Raw genomic sequence first — 17,317 nt, 5'->3', positions numbered from 1 at the left:
GTTATTTTGTACAAAAACAGAATGACATTGCAAGAAGAGGGCTTAGCAACTGGAATTCCACTTTCCTTAGTCAAAATATTTGTTGTTCTGTTGCATAAATATCCTAATTAATGAATTTACTTAAATTTTAAAATATTTATTGATATCAGAGGTAGGGAGGAAGAAGGTGAGAGGGGGAGAGAGAGGGAGGGACAGAAGGAGGGAGGGAGGGGGGAGAGAGAGAGGAAGAGAGACAGAGAGACAGACATCGATTTTTGTTTTCCACTTATTTATGCTTTCACTGGTTGATTCTTATATATGCCCTGACTGGGGATTGAACCAGTAACGTTGGTGTATCAGGACAATGTTCTAACCAACTGAGCCACCCGGCCAGGGCAGAATTTACTTTTTAATTATTGAAAATGTAGTATCCAGTTTAATGGCCTACCTTGGAGAGGCATTTGCAGTACTATGATTATGAACACTGGCTCTGCAATACAACTGGGGGCAAATTCTGGTTTGATCACAAGCCGTAAGACCTCGAGCAAAGTAATTCTGTGTCTCAGTTTTCTCTCTCGTAAAATGGTGCTAATAATGGTACCTACCTCTAGGGTGTTAAGAGAATTAAACGAGATCATACATAAAGCAAAAACATAATGCCAGGCACAGAATAAACAGTGGTCAACAGTCATAGTAGTGACGCTGGTGGTGGTAGTAACAGGTAAGAGTAAATTCCAACTTACATTTAAACACTAAATATTGTTTTATTAGCAAGTACTCATAATAAGAATACTAACTCATCAATCTGAGGAACTATATGCTAAAACTGTCCTCATGTGGAGGGAATGTTTAGAAATAATTATGTAATATAGACTTGATTCAAAACATAAGTTTATTGACCAGAGTGCCACATAATATATGGCTTTTCTTTACCTACAAGAAGATAATATGCTTTTATTCATTAATCTGAAAAGAACATGATGACTGCACCATAGAAAATGCATAGGTTTAACAACGTATAATAAGCACTGGTATTTTTCACACATGGCTGCTACATTATAGTATCCTGAACACATTAACATTCACACAGTCATAAAATATCAAAACCTCTTCAATATAATTTTATATTATTTATGATATATCACTTTATGGAATGCACATATTTGTGGTATATGTGGTATTAAATAGCAAAGTCTACTTGGTCAATAAGACCAGATTTTTACCTGCCTGCAAAAAGAAAAGAAAATTTAAAAATTCTTAATTCTTCAAGAGCACAAAAATAAATCAGCAATCTCTAAAACAGATATTATAAAATAATCACTTTTCTCAAATAAGGAAGTTGACAAAATATTTTGCAAGACTGAAACAAAATAGTCATTTTATTATCCAAGCACATCAGTATCGCTAGATGATTTAAACCAAAAACAGCTTTTAAGGAATACATGATTTAAAGGTTTATTATAAAGTTTCCTTTGGTTCTATTTCAACCAAATATTCTACAGTACATCTGTCTGTCATGTAATGAGTCCTTTGTCACATTCTCAGTAAATACCCAACAATGAAATTGAAGGTGAACCCATTTACATCAAAGCCTTATTTACAAGTGCTAGGGCCCTGAATTTCACTTAAAACTTGTCACTGTAACCATAAAAATATATATTCACGCTACTAAAATGGCCCAAAACAATGCTGTGATAAAAACACTTAAAGCCAATATACACTCACTGAAACATAATTACTTTCACCCCTGCCCCCTTTTTTTAAAGTGAAGGTTGCTCATATGAACTGATACAAAGGGGCCCTAACACACACATTCACTACTTTATAAAGGGGGTGGGAAATGATTATTCAAGTGAATTAGGAAAAAAGAGAAAGTTTCACATTCTTTGAAGGGTGTAGTACATTCCCCTGGGAACAACAACCTTCTGGGACTTATCTATGAATTCCCAGGCCCTAACCCCAAGCTTGTAAATCACAATTTCACTGAGCACTTTCTATTTGCCTAGGCCTGGAGAGGCCTCCTAAAAAGCATTTGTTCAGAGGAACAAATGAAAGACACTAAACTATCAAAACTGTTTTCAAATGAGGCAGAGGGATAATACCTGTCCGGGAGGGACAAGGGATTACGGCTACCAACTGCTCAGATGCCAGGTGCCAGATACAAGGAGAACAAAAGTTCCACAAATAAATTTAACTTATGGAGGGAGAAAAAAGGCATGTTATCAAAATTCAGTGGAAAAGATGTTACTATTGCCCTGACCACAACAAAACACAGATGCTGATGCTGAAGTTCATTAGGAAGGGGAATTAGCCGCATCCACATCTTCTGCCTTGGTGGAAGCAATTATGCATTTCGGCATTCTGGGTTGTCACCAAGACACAGAACAGAACCACTTCACCGAAGAAAGTGAGTAAAAGACTAGATCACTCAACTCCTCTGGGTTCAAATGGGACCTCAAAAGTGCAGCACAGGTTGGCTGGTTCACAAACCACAAACTGAATTACAAAGGCTGCTGCTTCTACGGACAGTAACATCCCAGGACATGTATAAACAAAGACTGAATTGCCTCTAAGAGACAAAGTGGCCAATAAACAGACTCATTGTTCACTTACATAACAGGTTTTCTGGAAGGTCAAATAGTGAGCAGTATGCATAGAAATAGAGCCTTAATTTAAAAGGAAAAATCACCAGTTTGTTCAGGAAAACAAAACAAAACACAAAACCATCACTGCCACCCTTGTTTGTTGAGAATTCTGATCTAATGCTTCAGATTGCTGTGAAAGAGCTATAAACTGTGTACCAGGTAAACTGCCCAACTTAGGTTCCTGTACTAATCAGGCAGAATTCCATACAAAGGCACCTTCTCACTAAGTCAAGTGAGTCATCCAGCAGGGCTTTTTCATCTGTTATCTGCTCTTCCTCAGAACTTCAGAAAAGAAAATGTGTCATAAAGAAGTGTATCTTGACTTTGATTACTGATACTGATTGGAAAAAAGGATACTGGGAAGAAGTAAATGACATCAGAAGGCAATAGAAACAACTACTAAGACCTTATGGTTTAGACATTTTTCTACTTGAAAGACCAGTTATATGACCAAAGTGCAAATTACAGACTGCTGCCTTCTACAGTTCCATACAACTTCAGGACTAGGCCTAATTATTGTAAAATGATTTTTACCTGCTATGCTTACTTATCAAGAGGAAAATATACAGTTACACAGAATTTTATCTGCCAAAGACCTATGACAATTACTGAAGATACAAAATATTTTTTAAAATATTAATTAATTTATTTTTAGAGAGGGAGGGAGGGAGGGAGAAAGAAAAGGAAAGAAACATCAATGTATGGTTGCCTCTTGCACGCCCCCTACTGGGGATCTGGGCCTAAATCCAGGCATGTGCCCTGACAGAATCAAACTGGAGACTGTTTGATTGGCAGGCCAGCACCCAATCCACTGAGCTACACCAGCCAGGGCACAAAATACTTCTTTTATGTATAACTATGTGTCGACATATGTCTTTGGGGATTAATAGTTTGCACTATGTAAAAAAGTAGTTTGTATTAGAGAAAGGCTGAACTATTAAAGCTAAATGAAAAAGGTAAATAGAATAATTCTATAATGGACACATGTTTCTCTTTTTGTCTTGTTTCCCTAAATCCTAGAAACTGTTAAAATACAAATTCTGGATATAAGAAAAGCTGAAGGAGTGGCAGGGAATGAGCAGTCCCAATTGGCACCTGACTGGTGATCTGAGGTAGAGTACTTACACCACCTTATGGCAACCAAATATTGTGATTTTTTTGTCCTGGGATGGTATGAGGTCACACACATTAAATAGCCTGTTGAGATCAGGATGAATGAAAATATCTGATTAACAATAAGCATCATGAAGTTTTGTATGGTATTATATACCTAAGCAATTTATGAAAGAGCTATTTTTAGATTGCTTTAAAGAAAGCTTTGAAATGACTCAGTTAACATAAGCATAGCTAATTATTCAAGCTGCTTTTTAAACTAATATCATCACCCTAAAACTAAGCACATTTAATGGCCTACATAATTATCATGATTTTACTTTTCTTTCTTTGTTGAACTGAATCACATATGGCCTAACCTCTGGTAAAATTAAACAGAAATTGTAGAAATTCAATGAGTAAGGATAAATTCTGTGTTAGCTCTACCATTAAGCACCAATTAACTTGGGCTGAGCTTGACCTTATGTAAGAATTTACCACACAGATGGGCTTGCCTGGCAGCAAGTGAGAGTAAATGACAATAGCACAGAGTGAAGTGATGCTTTTTTCCTCTGATATATAAAAACTGGAAATAGCCAAAATTCAAGCATGCAGAGGGGAACAGCAACGGGTAACTAATGAAGAGGAAAAAAAGAAGAAAGGATCACAATGACAATAGAGGAGGGAAAGCAGGTCATTCCACCTAGCAGTGTCTGGGACAAGCACTTGGAGCAGGGAAAGGACTCTGCTCCGAGAGCCAGTGCCTACGTGTACTCACCCAGTGGAGGGAAGCCCCGAGCAGGGCTTGTATCTCGGCTGCTCTCACGGCTGGTATCGCGGCTGCACCCCTGACTCATGCTGGGTCGAGGGATACGGCTGCTCCGTGCTAGTGTGTAGCATGAGGGGTTTCAGAGAAGGTGAACAAGTTTAATGAAGACAGAAAAACTTACAAAATGTCAGTCACATTCCATTAACGTAATCATGACACTGTCCACGACTGAGCACCTATTCCTGCTACGGTCTCACTGACTGACGTGTCAACAGGAGAAGGTCTGGATAAAAACTCAGCTATGCTCAATGCCTCAGAAAGCTGTGAATTGTGGTATGAAGGAGAAATAACACAAAAATATAAGAAATGAAAAGAAAGCTTCCAAAGAGCAAACTGGCATCAGAAAATAAAAGCTCAAAAGCCTTTCAGAAATGATCACTTTTTATGGCTTTAGCAAACTTCTCCACAAGAAGATAAAAGACAAAAGCCATTTTCATGTGCAGTGGGTTCTTAAAAAGATAATTTAATTTGGATTAAAAAACAGAATAAAGGTTCTTGGTTACCGAAATTCATGAACTTACCTAATTAAAAGAGAGCTCATGTCTCAGCCTGGCCCTCTTTAAAAAGAGAAGACATAAGGACTGGCACAGATAGAGAACCTGCACACTTTGAGTAAGTGTATATAGATGCTTCAACAATATTCATTATCTAAACCAACAGATATAAAGAGTTGGGACAACATTAATTCCTGCTTTTTCTATGGGAATCCAAAAATCTGCCTGTGGTCCCTACTCAAGCACTTTCACTCATCTGCCTTGCACCAGTCCAATGGTATGTGCACTGATAATCCCCCCACTGACCTGAAAACAGCCAATTATGATTATCTATGGGTAATTCTATTATACTTACATTACAAAACACTGAAAACATGGTCATATTAATAGCCTAAGCTCTAACAGAACTTGGCTGTAAAAGCTGAGGAAAAGACTGTGTTTTTCAATTTAATTTGAGAAAACAGAAACATAGTACTGGGAAAATACTGGGAAACAACTTGGCATACTGATGCATGTATCCACCAATAAATATAACAAGTGATGGGGACAATACCTATTTCCATCTTGAGAAGATTTATTAATTCTGGACCGGGTAGAAATGCCTTCTTCAAAAAATGTGGGAAAAAAAACTTGATTCACTGATGTAAAGACAGGGCTGTTTTCCCATCAATAAGTCAATGAGCATGGCCTATTATTTTAGAGCAAAGGCGTATTTATTGTATGGCCAAACCATAACAAGAACATCTTACAAATCAGGATCATGAAACCCCCCTGATAAAGAAAAATACAAAAGCAAAAACCAACAAACTTCTGACTATGGTCTTTCTCAGGGCTAGAGTTGAGTTAGACCCTAAAGGTATGTCAGTGGTGTTCAATGGTTTAGGTTTGCACTGGCAAACAAGGAAAGATCAAGCACAGAAATGCAATCTGAGAAATAGTCAAAACAAGAGCTGCATTTGGAATTCTTCAGTAATTCCTAAATTCTCCTTCATTTTGCCATAATGACATGGGAGCACTGAGTTTCTACTCAAAGTAGCAGTGACTATTTAATCAGCAATTTTTCATAACATTCTAAACAGCTTCTATAATGAGAGCAAAAGCAGCAGGTGCCAAATTAAACCCTTAAAAAACTAGGGAGTATCTACTGAACCCACCAATACATGAGAAAAGTTGCACAAAACTACAAAGCAACATAGCTTATCCTTATAGGATCAATACCACATCTACTTTATGAAATGACCTCTGCAGTGCCATGCTAACTCTCTGGTTCAGTCTCCCCTTAAGAAGGTTAGGAAGAAAAAGTCACACCACATAAGAGAGAAGATATTGTGAGATAAGGTACATATGCTAAGTAGTTCTGAGTTCTCTAAAGAAAGGCATAAATAAAAATCTTGTCTATTCCATTGCCTTCTCCAAAACAAATAATCAAAAGTAATAAAAACAGTCCTTATAGTTTTTAACATATATGTATGCTTAGTTGAGCATTTTCTTCTAGTTCTTGCCCAATTACTTTTGAAATTTTACCCAATTCCCATTCCCTTCCTTGAATTCATAGCATACATGCTGTAGCAATGGGAAATCTCTGTTCTCTCGGAGCTTTGTGAAGGCAGTAAAGAGTATGAAAAGGAATAAATAGATATGATCTGAAATAATACTGCATAATTCTTAATGAGGTTTAGCCTCCTAGTATTTCACCCAGAGAAAGTTCATTTGCTAAAAGATCTGACTGGCTCTTGTAACATAAGGCTAGTAGTAACCTGTAGAAAAAGAATTGTTTACAATCTTGTAAAAATCTGCCCATATAGTTCCCCCAAACCTCATTAAAGTATATCCAGTGGTTATATCAACATTTCAAATGATGGATAATTTAAAACACTTAAAATACCACTCACTTCCAGAGACCAACCTACAAGAAGGATTTAAAATAAGTATATTAAAAAATCATTACTTAGGTGGTCAAAATAAAAAAAACAATATACCAAATCAACTTATCTCTTTATTGGGTGCCAAAAGTGAATGTTCTATGTGAGAATATGGAGGAGAAGGCATACACAGGAAGAACAAATGATAAAAGCACACTTGCTCTTTGAAGTTTCTAAAAGCAGTATTTGTAGGTAGCTCTGGAGTCTTGTCCTTACATGAAATGCTGGGATGCCTGCAGAAACCATTTGATTGGTTTTCATTTCTTGAGAGACACAGTGTTTTAAGGGTAAACCTGACTTTTTTGCCTTTTAAGGAAGAATACTACACCAGAACTTACACAGAAGTATGAGAAGAATAATGAAAAGTACCAGAAGTTAAAGACATAAAGTATCTCTCTAGGTTTGGTAGTAGTATGATATTTTAGAGTTCCACATAGTAGTCTAATTTAACTGCTGAAATTGATGATTAATTTTTAATTATTAAAATTATTTTAAGCCAAAGAATCTGAAAACATTCTAAGCACAAATATAAGTTGCAAAAAATCAAAACCTTTTTTAATCATTTTTCAACAGATGAGTAGGAAAAGAAAAAAACAAAAGGAAACTTCCAAAATATAATTGCTATAAACATTAGCTATTTATGGGATTTTGTTATTTGTAAAAATAAACACAGAAATAAAATAATTTACAAAGAGTGTATTCTACTTAGTTGATGAAACTGAAATTGTCAAGAAAAAATAGAGTAGCAGGGTTTTATTTTGTTTTTTCTATTCTACATGAATTATATCTTGCTTTGCTACAGTAAAATGCTAATAAAGAAGACTCTAGCATCATTTTTATCAGATGAGAAAGAAAACTGACTTAAGAAATACTATTTCAAACAAAAAATTGTAACTGAATCGAACATAGTTTATAGATAACTGGAATTAATTCTCAGTGCAAATTCTAAGCCTAGTTTAGCCATAACTAAAACTATTAATTAGTTGGGGAATTATATAAAATATTCTTACAAGATGATCCCTCTGTTTTTGAATATTTATATTCAAAGTTGTTATGCAATGAACCAAATATTTAGATATAACAGGCATATACCCAGTATATACTAAATGATCACAGTAATATGAGCATACAATCTATTACTTAAAAATGCTAGTATCTGATACTCTATAAAATGGAATCTTTAAGATTAACACAGGCAGAAGTGGGAAGACATACTTTAATCATAAATATATCTTTATATCTATGTGTGTGTGCACATTCTCACAATGTGCAGAAATTTAAATAAGATAAATTCCTTAATCAGAATTATGCGTATTACCTCAAAACTTGACATATAACTAACTAATCCCCATAATCAGCATCAAGGAAATAACTTCCTTCAAAACAGTGTTTCAAATTAAGAACTCTTTGGAAGGGAACAGACTCTTATTTAGTTCTTACTGATGGATGATGCTATTTCATAGTACCTCTCTTAAAAGTTTATTAAATGTGGTATTTTCAACTATCCATAACACAAACTTCATAGTTAGAACCATGGAATATCAGGTGCTAGAATTATGTTAGATAACTACAGTTGATTTATTTTCCAATTTGAAGGTAAAAATGGCATCTTTAATTAATATAAAAAGTAAAATTCCCCTCCTTCAAAATTTAAAAGTATGAAACCAAATCTAGGTTGCCAAGAGACATTCTATGAACTTAATTAACTATGGAAAAAGGCCTGTGTAAACTGCACACCCAGATCTGAAATAAAATCTGTTTTCAAAACATACCCAGATCTAAACACTCATAATGTTACAGTATCAAATCTGAAATTTAGATATTCTAGCTATCACTATTTTCTCTGGTTGCATCCATATGACTTATTACTGGATCTAAGTAACTTGTCAGTTCAGGGACAGGCTACATAATGCCAGCAAAAAGTTGTCATTATTTAGAATTAATAAAACTACTGCCTGGTTACATTTCTCACTTGCTTTGGAAATGTTAGTCAAACCAAGTCCCATGCATTCTACTTCTTATATTTTGCCTGTGCCTTCTCACGGTTTGGGCAGCCTTCAAGCACTTTCATGAGCTGGATCCTACCAACTCCTCTGCCTTCATCTCCCATCCAAACCCAATAAACTCCCTTTACTGTAGCCAAATGAATTACTTGTGGTACCCAGAATGCACTATGCTCCCTCTTAGCTGACTGCTTGTGCACATGCTTCTCTCTGCCCTGCAGCAATATTCTCCTCACTGGTCCACCCTGCCTAATCCTACTTTATACTTCATCAAAACAGAATCTATTCTAGGGAGCCCTTCCAAGTAGGAAATCTGGGAGGACTGGGGCAGACAATGCCCCGAAAACACTCCTTTTCTAGGACAATTCTTGCTTTCAAGTAAAACTGTGACTCAAAAGAAAGCCAGACACCTTTGTGCAGCTGGTATGCCAAGTACTGTGGTATTCTGGGGACTCCCACTTCACTGGGATCCAGCAAAAGGGTTCCAAAGCACCAAGTCATAGTATTTGTCACACTCTATACATTTTCACCTCTAAGACTGCAAGCTCTTTGAAGTCAGAAGCTCAATCTACTTTATTTATCTTCAGTCCTAAAGTCTAACAAAGTACACAGCACATCACAGTAAACATTCAAGAAACAGGTGTTGAGGAGATAAACAAATAAATGAGAAACAAAAGCCAGTAAGATTATAGTACTCTTGATTTCATATTAATAGATTTTTACTCTTAGGAAGTAGGTAAAAATATAAGAAAAAGTATAAACAGATTTTTCATAATATACTACAAAAGACTTCTACCTCTTATATTAAAAGGTAGTGTACAAATTAGATTTTAATAGAACTTAACAGGTCTTTAAGCTACTGAGAGTAATTCTACATACTATTACAATAAAACTCAATATCAAAACACAAAAATATCATATATTTAGTTTTTATCTATTTATAGTTTTTATGTTTGAATAACACTATATCGAAAGTAAGTATATACACATATTCTTTGACTGTCAGTTTCACAAATCTGGTTAGAGAAAATCAGAATTAAAATAAATGTGGACCCTATAAATTGCTTTTGAAAATTTATATAGGTTAATAGCTACTTAGTGCTATTTGGTGAAAGAAAAATGAAATACAAAAATTGCTTAATTGTAAAGTAAAAAATTCTGTCCATTCCCCCAATTCTAGTATTTTGCAAAATGACTCTGAAACACAAAAGCCCTCAATGATACAATTCTCTCATCAGTATGAACCGTAAGCCCCACACCCTTTTCAGTTATAACTGAAACCTGAACACATATAATCTGTAAAAAGGACAAATCAAAATGTCTTTTTAACACAGGCAAAATGACATCCTCAGTTCAAAAATGGACCTCTATTTCCTAGATTAGAAGTAGTCATTAGATTATAATAAAAATTCTGAACAAGTTAGAAATGGTGTTCCAAGGTCTTTGAGAATCCTTACCTAATCCTATTCGGTTTGGACTTGTTTCTCGGCTACATCCCTGACTCCTGGGTATCTTGCTTCGTTTTTCTGAAGAGGATGTCACAGATGGGCCTCTTGAGGAACCCCCAGCAAGGCCACTGTAACCACTTCCCAACAATTTCCCTGGGGAACTTGACCGGCTGCCAGCTAAAAATGAAGCGAAACCAAAACTGAATAATGGATATAAGCAGGGAATAAATTATATATTGCTATAATAAAATAAATTGTTATAATTGCTATAAATTATAGCAATTTCAGAAGCCAGTTTATACATTAATTTGAATCCAATATAAAAATAGCTTTGTAGCTGGTGTTAATACTAATTTTTTTAAAATGTAGGAACATAAAAGAACATCAAATTATCATAAAAGAATATTTATACACAGGAGATTTACTGGTGGAATGTTATAAAAATAACTAAAATTTGATTAAAGAGCAGACTGAGTACAAACAGCCTCCCCGTTCCACAGCAAATTTCTCGAAATAACCAAAAAAGTGTTTATTATTTTTTTCCTGTCAGAGTTGACATGTCAAAACTTTTAAGTATAACTTCTAGAAGAGTAGAAATATAAATATAACAGGAATTTCTTAAACATTAGTGGTCAAAAATGGATCCAAGAAAACCCTATTAATATAACAAATGAAAGAAAGAAGAGAAGAGGGAAGAAACAACTAGAAACATGATAAATAAAAATTATAAAATAAAATGCTAGACATAGGTTCAAACCTATCAGTAATCATAATAAATGTGGCTAGATTAAAATCACCTATTAGAAGACAAAGATTATTGGATTGGCTTTAAAAAAATAAAATTAAATCAACTGTATGTTGTTTATAAGAGACAAACAACACACCTAAAACAAAATAGAATAAAACATAGCATTAAAACAAAGGATATTTCATAATGATAAAAGAATTGTCCATGAAGATATAATCATGAACCTTTATGTTCCAAATAACACAGCTTTGAAGTATAAGACTAAAGTTATAGGAAGAAATTGAAACAGTTATAATTATTAAAATACCTCTCAGAAAGACTAATAACTACTGAAATGCTCTTACACCTCTCAGAAATCGACAGAGCAAGCAGTCAAAATTAAATAGGTATGTATAAACACATCTCCCACATATACATACATGTGTAACTCAACAAACAGAATATACATTCTTTCCACCTTTCCACTACAAACCCCAAATGTCTACTAAGCCTCAAAGGAAATCTCAAAGATCTACAAAAGTAGCCCTGACTGGTGTGGCCCATTGGGTTGGGTGTTGTTCAGTAACGGAAACATTGTCAGTTACATTCCCAGTCAGGGAACATGCCTGGGTTGCAGGCCAAGTTCCTGGTTGGGGGTGTGCCAGAGGCAACCTATCAATGTTTCTCTCTCAAATCATTTCTTTCTCTCTCTCGCTCTTTCTCCCTCTCTTCCCCTTGGTCTAAAACATAAAATCTTTTTTTAAAAATCTACAAAAGTAGCCATCATACAGACCACATTCCCTGAGATTTATGAGATAAATTAGAGATTAAAAAAAATGATATGGTTAGCAATTTTCACTATGGCTAAGTGGCTAAACACCTAAATAACTATTTCTTATGGAACAAAATTAGAGAAAACAGCAAAATTTTAAGGATCATAATAACACACCCAAATGGCAGTCATTTACTTAGGTCATTTATTTACGTTAGAAGGCAATAAAATTGTAAAACATAAAAAGCTCATTATTATTTACCAGAATAAGGATGAACCAAAGGTAAAACCTTTGAAATAACACAACTGGAAATTAAACACACACACACACACACACACACACACCCATCATTCAAATGAATCACCTAGGTGACTACTCACAAAAATCAGTACTTTATAATGATTTAACTATAATTTAAAGTGATATTCATTGTAAAAATCACCAGTACACATTACCATGAAAAACCCACCTCATGATCTACTAATTTGCCCATACAGTTTGAGCATACAAATATACTATTAAGCTATATACAAGTAGAAAAGAAATCCATTTCAAACTCTAGAATTTGAACATACACAGAAAATGCAGGAAGATTAACTAAGCTCATAGTAAAGAATTTACCAGTAATATTGTGCAAGGAATATGGGGTGAGAGAGAATGGGCCAAAAAAAAAATTAGCAAGAAGAGAAATGGCTTACCACCAGCAGGATTAGCAGATCTGGATCCTTGATTAAGAGAGCAAACCAAAGAACAGGCAAAAAGTGGATTAAAAGACAATACAATACAGAAGGTCAGCATGCAAACACATGTCTTTGTTCACAAACACATTAGCAAAATAGCTATTTTTTCTACATCTTGTTCCTCCTATTCTATTTTTGTACTCATGTTCATTATTTCATATATGTCACACTATTTAGCATTTATTTCCCAACTATACATGAAACACAAACCTACAATGTGCCAGGCACAGTGCCTGGTGTAGCGGATGCAGAGAAGAGTAGGACAGATGTCTTTACCCTCTGGGAGTATACCTGCTCTCTTGCTCCTAGCAACCTGAGAGAAGTGAGTGTATGTTACTAATCTGTGTATCACTATCATCTGAAACAGGGCTGACCAAGTGCTCAACGAACATAAATGACTTAAAAAGGGCCACTATTAACTAGTTTCACCTTAAGTGCCTTATGCCAAATTCTCAAATATTTAAATATTAATCCTCAAGTATTTAAAGACTCAAATATTTAAGTCTTCAAATATTTAAAATATGCCAACTGTTAAGGGCCCTAAATATATTAATAAAATCTACTTACTATTACACCAGGACTCTAAATACTAGTATATCTACATTTGTAAAATACATAAATATGCTATTTTCTTCCTATTAAAATGTTTTTTAAAAAATATTTAATTCCTATGTATAAGTTTAAGATCCAGGCTTTATCATTTGTTGATGTTGTTTCCTTTAGTGAGTAAAGTGAAACTGAAGAGTTTTTAAAGTGGAGCCCTAAATCAGGGAGGGTACAGTGTTTTTGTAAACTGAAGAATTAAAGCTTATCATCATCCTCACCCCTATTCCAGAAGGACTTTAATCTTGGTACCGCCTCCTAAGCAGAGGACCCGGCTAGAGGCAAGGACCCCTGGAAGAGGCCAAAACCAATACACAGTGGACATAAATGAAGATATGTAAAATACTATTCAACCCTCACTCTCTAAGAAAGGAAGTAATACCGCACAGCTAAAAGGGTCAGACATTTTTTATTCAGCTCCGTTTCCACATATTGAATTTGCAAGAAAAGGGATCATGGACTCCAGGCAACACTATGGTTCAACAGAATAACCAGAACCAGAGTATTGCTGCCAAGGTTCTAGAAGCTTCTGGGTTACACCTGTACAATCCATGCTGTGTAGTATAAAAAATGGGTTTCAGTGTCAGGCAAGCCTGGGTTCTATACTCTTACTGATGGCAGCAATACAACTGACCTTGCATTTTCTTTTCAGAAAGGATATAAGCTTTTATTTACCATAAGGACTATAGTCATCAAAGGGACAGGGAAAAGTATCCAAATTCAGAAGGAGCTGAGAAAGGCATTCTAAATACTAAGAGGGAATGAGGGTTGGGCACAGACTAAGTGTTGTCTACAAACAGTAAGGCAGACACATCAGCTGAAGAGTGCTGTGTGGAGAGAGTAATTGTAGCTTCTGATGAAGGGAACTTCCTTCCACACATTGAGCTTGCTCAGGCGAACCCTGCCAGCCAGCCCTACTTTTCATGCACAGAAAGGGAGCAGGTGACTCAAAGTCACATGCAGCTGGGAAATGAGACACCAGGGTTGGATCCTAATACATTCATTCCATCTATGGCTGCTTTCATGTCTCAGGCTAACAAACCACGTGACTTGACATATACAGAGAAGCAATAATGGAGGCAAGGGCCACTGTGCAAAGCAAGAGTCCACACAGGCAAGAAGAGAAAAAAAGCAGGCTGTGATATTAGAACAGAGGGTTAACAGGCAGAGCTTTTAATGGATTTACTTATGACCACTGGAAAGAAGACTTGGCATTAATAATCATCTTTCCAGGTACAGCTCTTAAATTACAACAGGAGGATTGCTTATCAATAGAAAAATGGGTCACAGTCCAGGTATGTTTCAGCTGGAGAGGCTTGAGGAGAGGAAGAGAAAGTACATTTTAACCTTTAATGAGGAATGATAAAATATTTAAATCACCTGGGCAGGAAACAAAAGTCCACTTGAACACTCCCATTGTAAGCTTACCCAAGAAACATCAAGATTACTCACAGTATCTTAGAGCCACAGAAATTTGTTTTCCCCTGGAGTCAATGAGAACAGGCTATTAAATAAAACATAACAGAGAGCATGAAATATACTTCTTACGCTGGGACTGTGAAACTACTTTAGCACGACTGCGGCCTCGATTATCAGAAGGTATAGAAGCAACATTGGTGGCACTCCCAGAGTTTTGTCGTCTTGTGCGAATCCGACCTGGGGAATACAGAAGAAACAGTGTTTCCATAGGTTTTCAGTAAGTATGATCTACACGAGGAAACAACCTACCCATAAGCAAAGTGAACTGACTTGGCCACCTACAGAGGGAGCAGTCTTCCCCATGTGTGGTCCTAACATGTTTCCCTATGCACACACACATGCATGGGATCTGTACACACAAATTCTAAAAATGCATTAGGAACTCCTGAAAGTGAGTCATGAACCTATCAGGTGCCAATATTTTGATTACTTTAGCATGTCATATTTTCAGATGAGGAGGTAACATTTATTTGAGGATTTTTCTCACAATTTTTTCGGATTAAATATTCTTTTTTATTGGCTACAAATATCAAATTTCCAGAAGCAGAAAATACTAGCTGTTGTCTTAAAAATACCATAGAAAAAAATGAGTAAATGCAAAATACTCAGCAATCAACAAAAGCTACAATGCCCTGGATTATAAATGTGTTTTGATAAGTAGCACTAAACTTCTATTATAAAGCATGTGTGGCCATAAATTTCTAGGCTGCAAAAAATAAAAAGAATAAATATTCACATCTGAAACTAATACAAAATAATAGTGAATGTGAACTGTAATTGAAAAATAAAATTTTTTAAAAATAAATTTTTAAAAAATAAGTATTAGAAGCACCTAGAGAAATGATGACCTAAAAATAATACCATGTTGTAAGTATTGATGAAGTTTCCCACTCCAGTGGCCTGTTAACCCCAATTATTGAACCATGAAAAGATAAAAATAAAAATAAATTCAGAAATGTAAATCACTGATGAACAGACAGACTTGTGTGATTAAACTTTTTTAAATTCAGGGATTTTGTTGCTTCAAAGGGGGTACAAAATGCCTCTCCTGCCATACAGCAATCTGATAGAACACAAACCAATTTGAATCCCTAATGGCTTCTTATATTGTTCAAAATCACTTCTAGCTCATCATGAGAGAAAGCTTGCAGAAAAAGCAACACAGTAAAACAAATCTTAAGGCTTGAAAAAGGTTCAAGAAAGTGAGGTAAGAAGCAAGAAAAGTATTTCATTAAAAGAAAACTAAAATGAATGACTTTTAATAGCAGTTTAAGGAAAGACATACACAAATTCTAGAATCTATACTAAAATTAAGAGCTATACCATATATTACACTAAGAGTGTATATGTATGAACTCAGAATCCTCAAAACAACATATAAGTAATTATCCCCATTTAAGAATGAGGAAATCAAGAAATGGGAATGGATTAATCTATCCAAGGTCACATTACTGGTTTGGATACCTGTGCCTGCCTGGCTTGTTGGCCTATGAGTGAGGACTTTTTGCTTTCCTATGGACATCACCGAGCTAAAGTAAGACAGGCGCCAAGGTAAAGTGAACATGAACAAAGACTGAATTTCTTATTTTAAATTTATTACAAAATATTTAAGTCAAAAACTGATATTTTAAATGAACATCCATACCCATTCAGCTTAAAAAATAAAAATCTTCTTTGCTTTCATCCTTATATCCTTTATCTTCCTCTACAATTGGTAACATGATCCTTTACCCACTGTTTACCATTCTCTTGCATTTCTTTATATTTTTAAGTATATTTATATTATTGAGTATATTTATACTCAATAAAAGTATATTTTATTGATTATGCTCTTACAGTTGTCCCATTTTTTCTCTCCCCTTTGTCCTCATCTGCCCTGAATCTCCCCCTCCCTTCAGCACTGCCTCCTCCTTAGTTCATGTCCATGTGTCATACATATAGGTTATTTGGCTTCTACATTTCACATAATATTCTTGACCTCCCCCTGTCTATTTTGTACCTACTTTTATGCTTCTTATTCCCAGTACCTTTTCCCCCATTTTCCACCAGTCCCTTCCTTGACAACCCCCTCCATGTGATCTCCATTTCTGTGATTCTGTTCCTGTTCTAGTTATTTGCTTAGTTATTGCTTTTACTTTTTAGGTTCATTTGTTGATAGTTGTGAGTTTGTTGTCATTTTACTGTTTATAGTTTTTTATCTTGTTCTATTTTTTAGATAAGTCCCTTTAACACTTCATATAGTAACGGACTGCTGATGATGAACTCCTTAAACTTGACCTTACTTGGGAAGCACTTTATCTGCCCTTCCATTCTAAATGATAGCTTTGCTGGATACAGTAATATTGGATGTAGGTCCTTGACTTTCACAACTTGGAATACTTCTTTCCAGCCCTTTCTTGCCTGCAAGGTCTCTTTTGAGAAATCAGCTGACAGTCTTATGGGAACTCATTTGTAAGTAACTGTCTCCTTTTCTCCTACTGCTTTTAAGATTCTCTCATGTTTAATCTTGGTTAACTTAATTATGATGTACCTTGGTGTGTTTCTTCTTGGATCCAATTCCTTTGTGACCCTGAGCTTCCTGGA

The 17,317-nt window shown here is 35.3% G+C and overlaps 1 protein-coding gene across 46 annotated transcripts in view; it reads right to left on the bottom strand.

Moving 5' to 3' along the window:
* Positions 1–17,317, bottom strand: part of CLASP1 (cytoplasmic linker associated protein 1) — a 291,646-nt gene that overhangs the window by 82,875 nt on the left and 191,454 nt on the right. For 20 of the 46 annotated variants that reach the window (XM_036023570.1, XM_036023554.1, XM_036023563.1 and 17 more), the window contains 4 exons: positions 14,804–14,911; positions 12,611–12,637; positions 10,422–10,589; positions 4,495–4,602 (listed from right to left, as the gene is read on the bottom strand). In XM_036023570.1, the coding sequence (XP_035879463.1) occupies positions 4,495–4,602; positions 10,422–10,589; positions 12,611–12,637; positions 14,804–14,911 (411 nt within the window). The remainder of the gene's footprint in view (positions 1–4,494; positions 4,603–10,421; positions 10,590–12,610; positions 12,638–14,803; positions 14,912–17,317) is intronic. The other 26 variants (XM_036023578.1, XM_036023585.1, XM_028533500.2 and 23 more) reach the window with 3 other exon arrangements.

The sequence above is a fragment of the Phyllostomus discolor genome, chromosome 4, assembly GCF_004126475.2.
Source record: "Phyllostomus discolor isolate MPI-MPIP mPhyDis1 chromosome 4, mPhyDis1.pri.v3, whole genome shotgun sequence".
NCBI classification, from domain to species: Eukaryota; Metazoa; Chordata; class Mammalia; order Chiroptera; family Phyllostomidae; genus Phyllostomus; species Phyllostomus discolor.
This window is presented reverse-complemented; position numbering and strand designations above follow the sequence as displayed.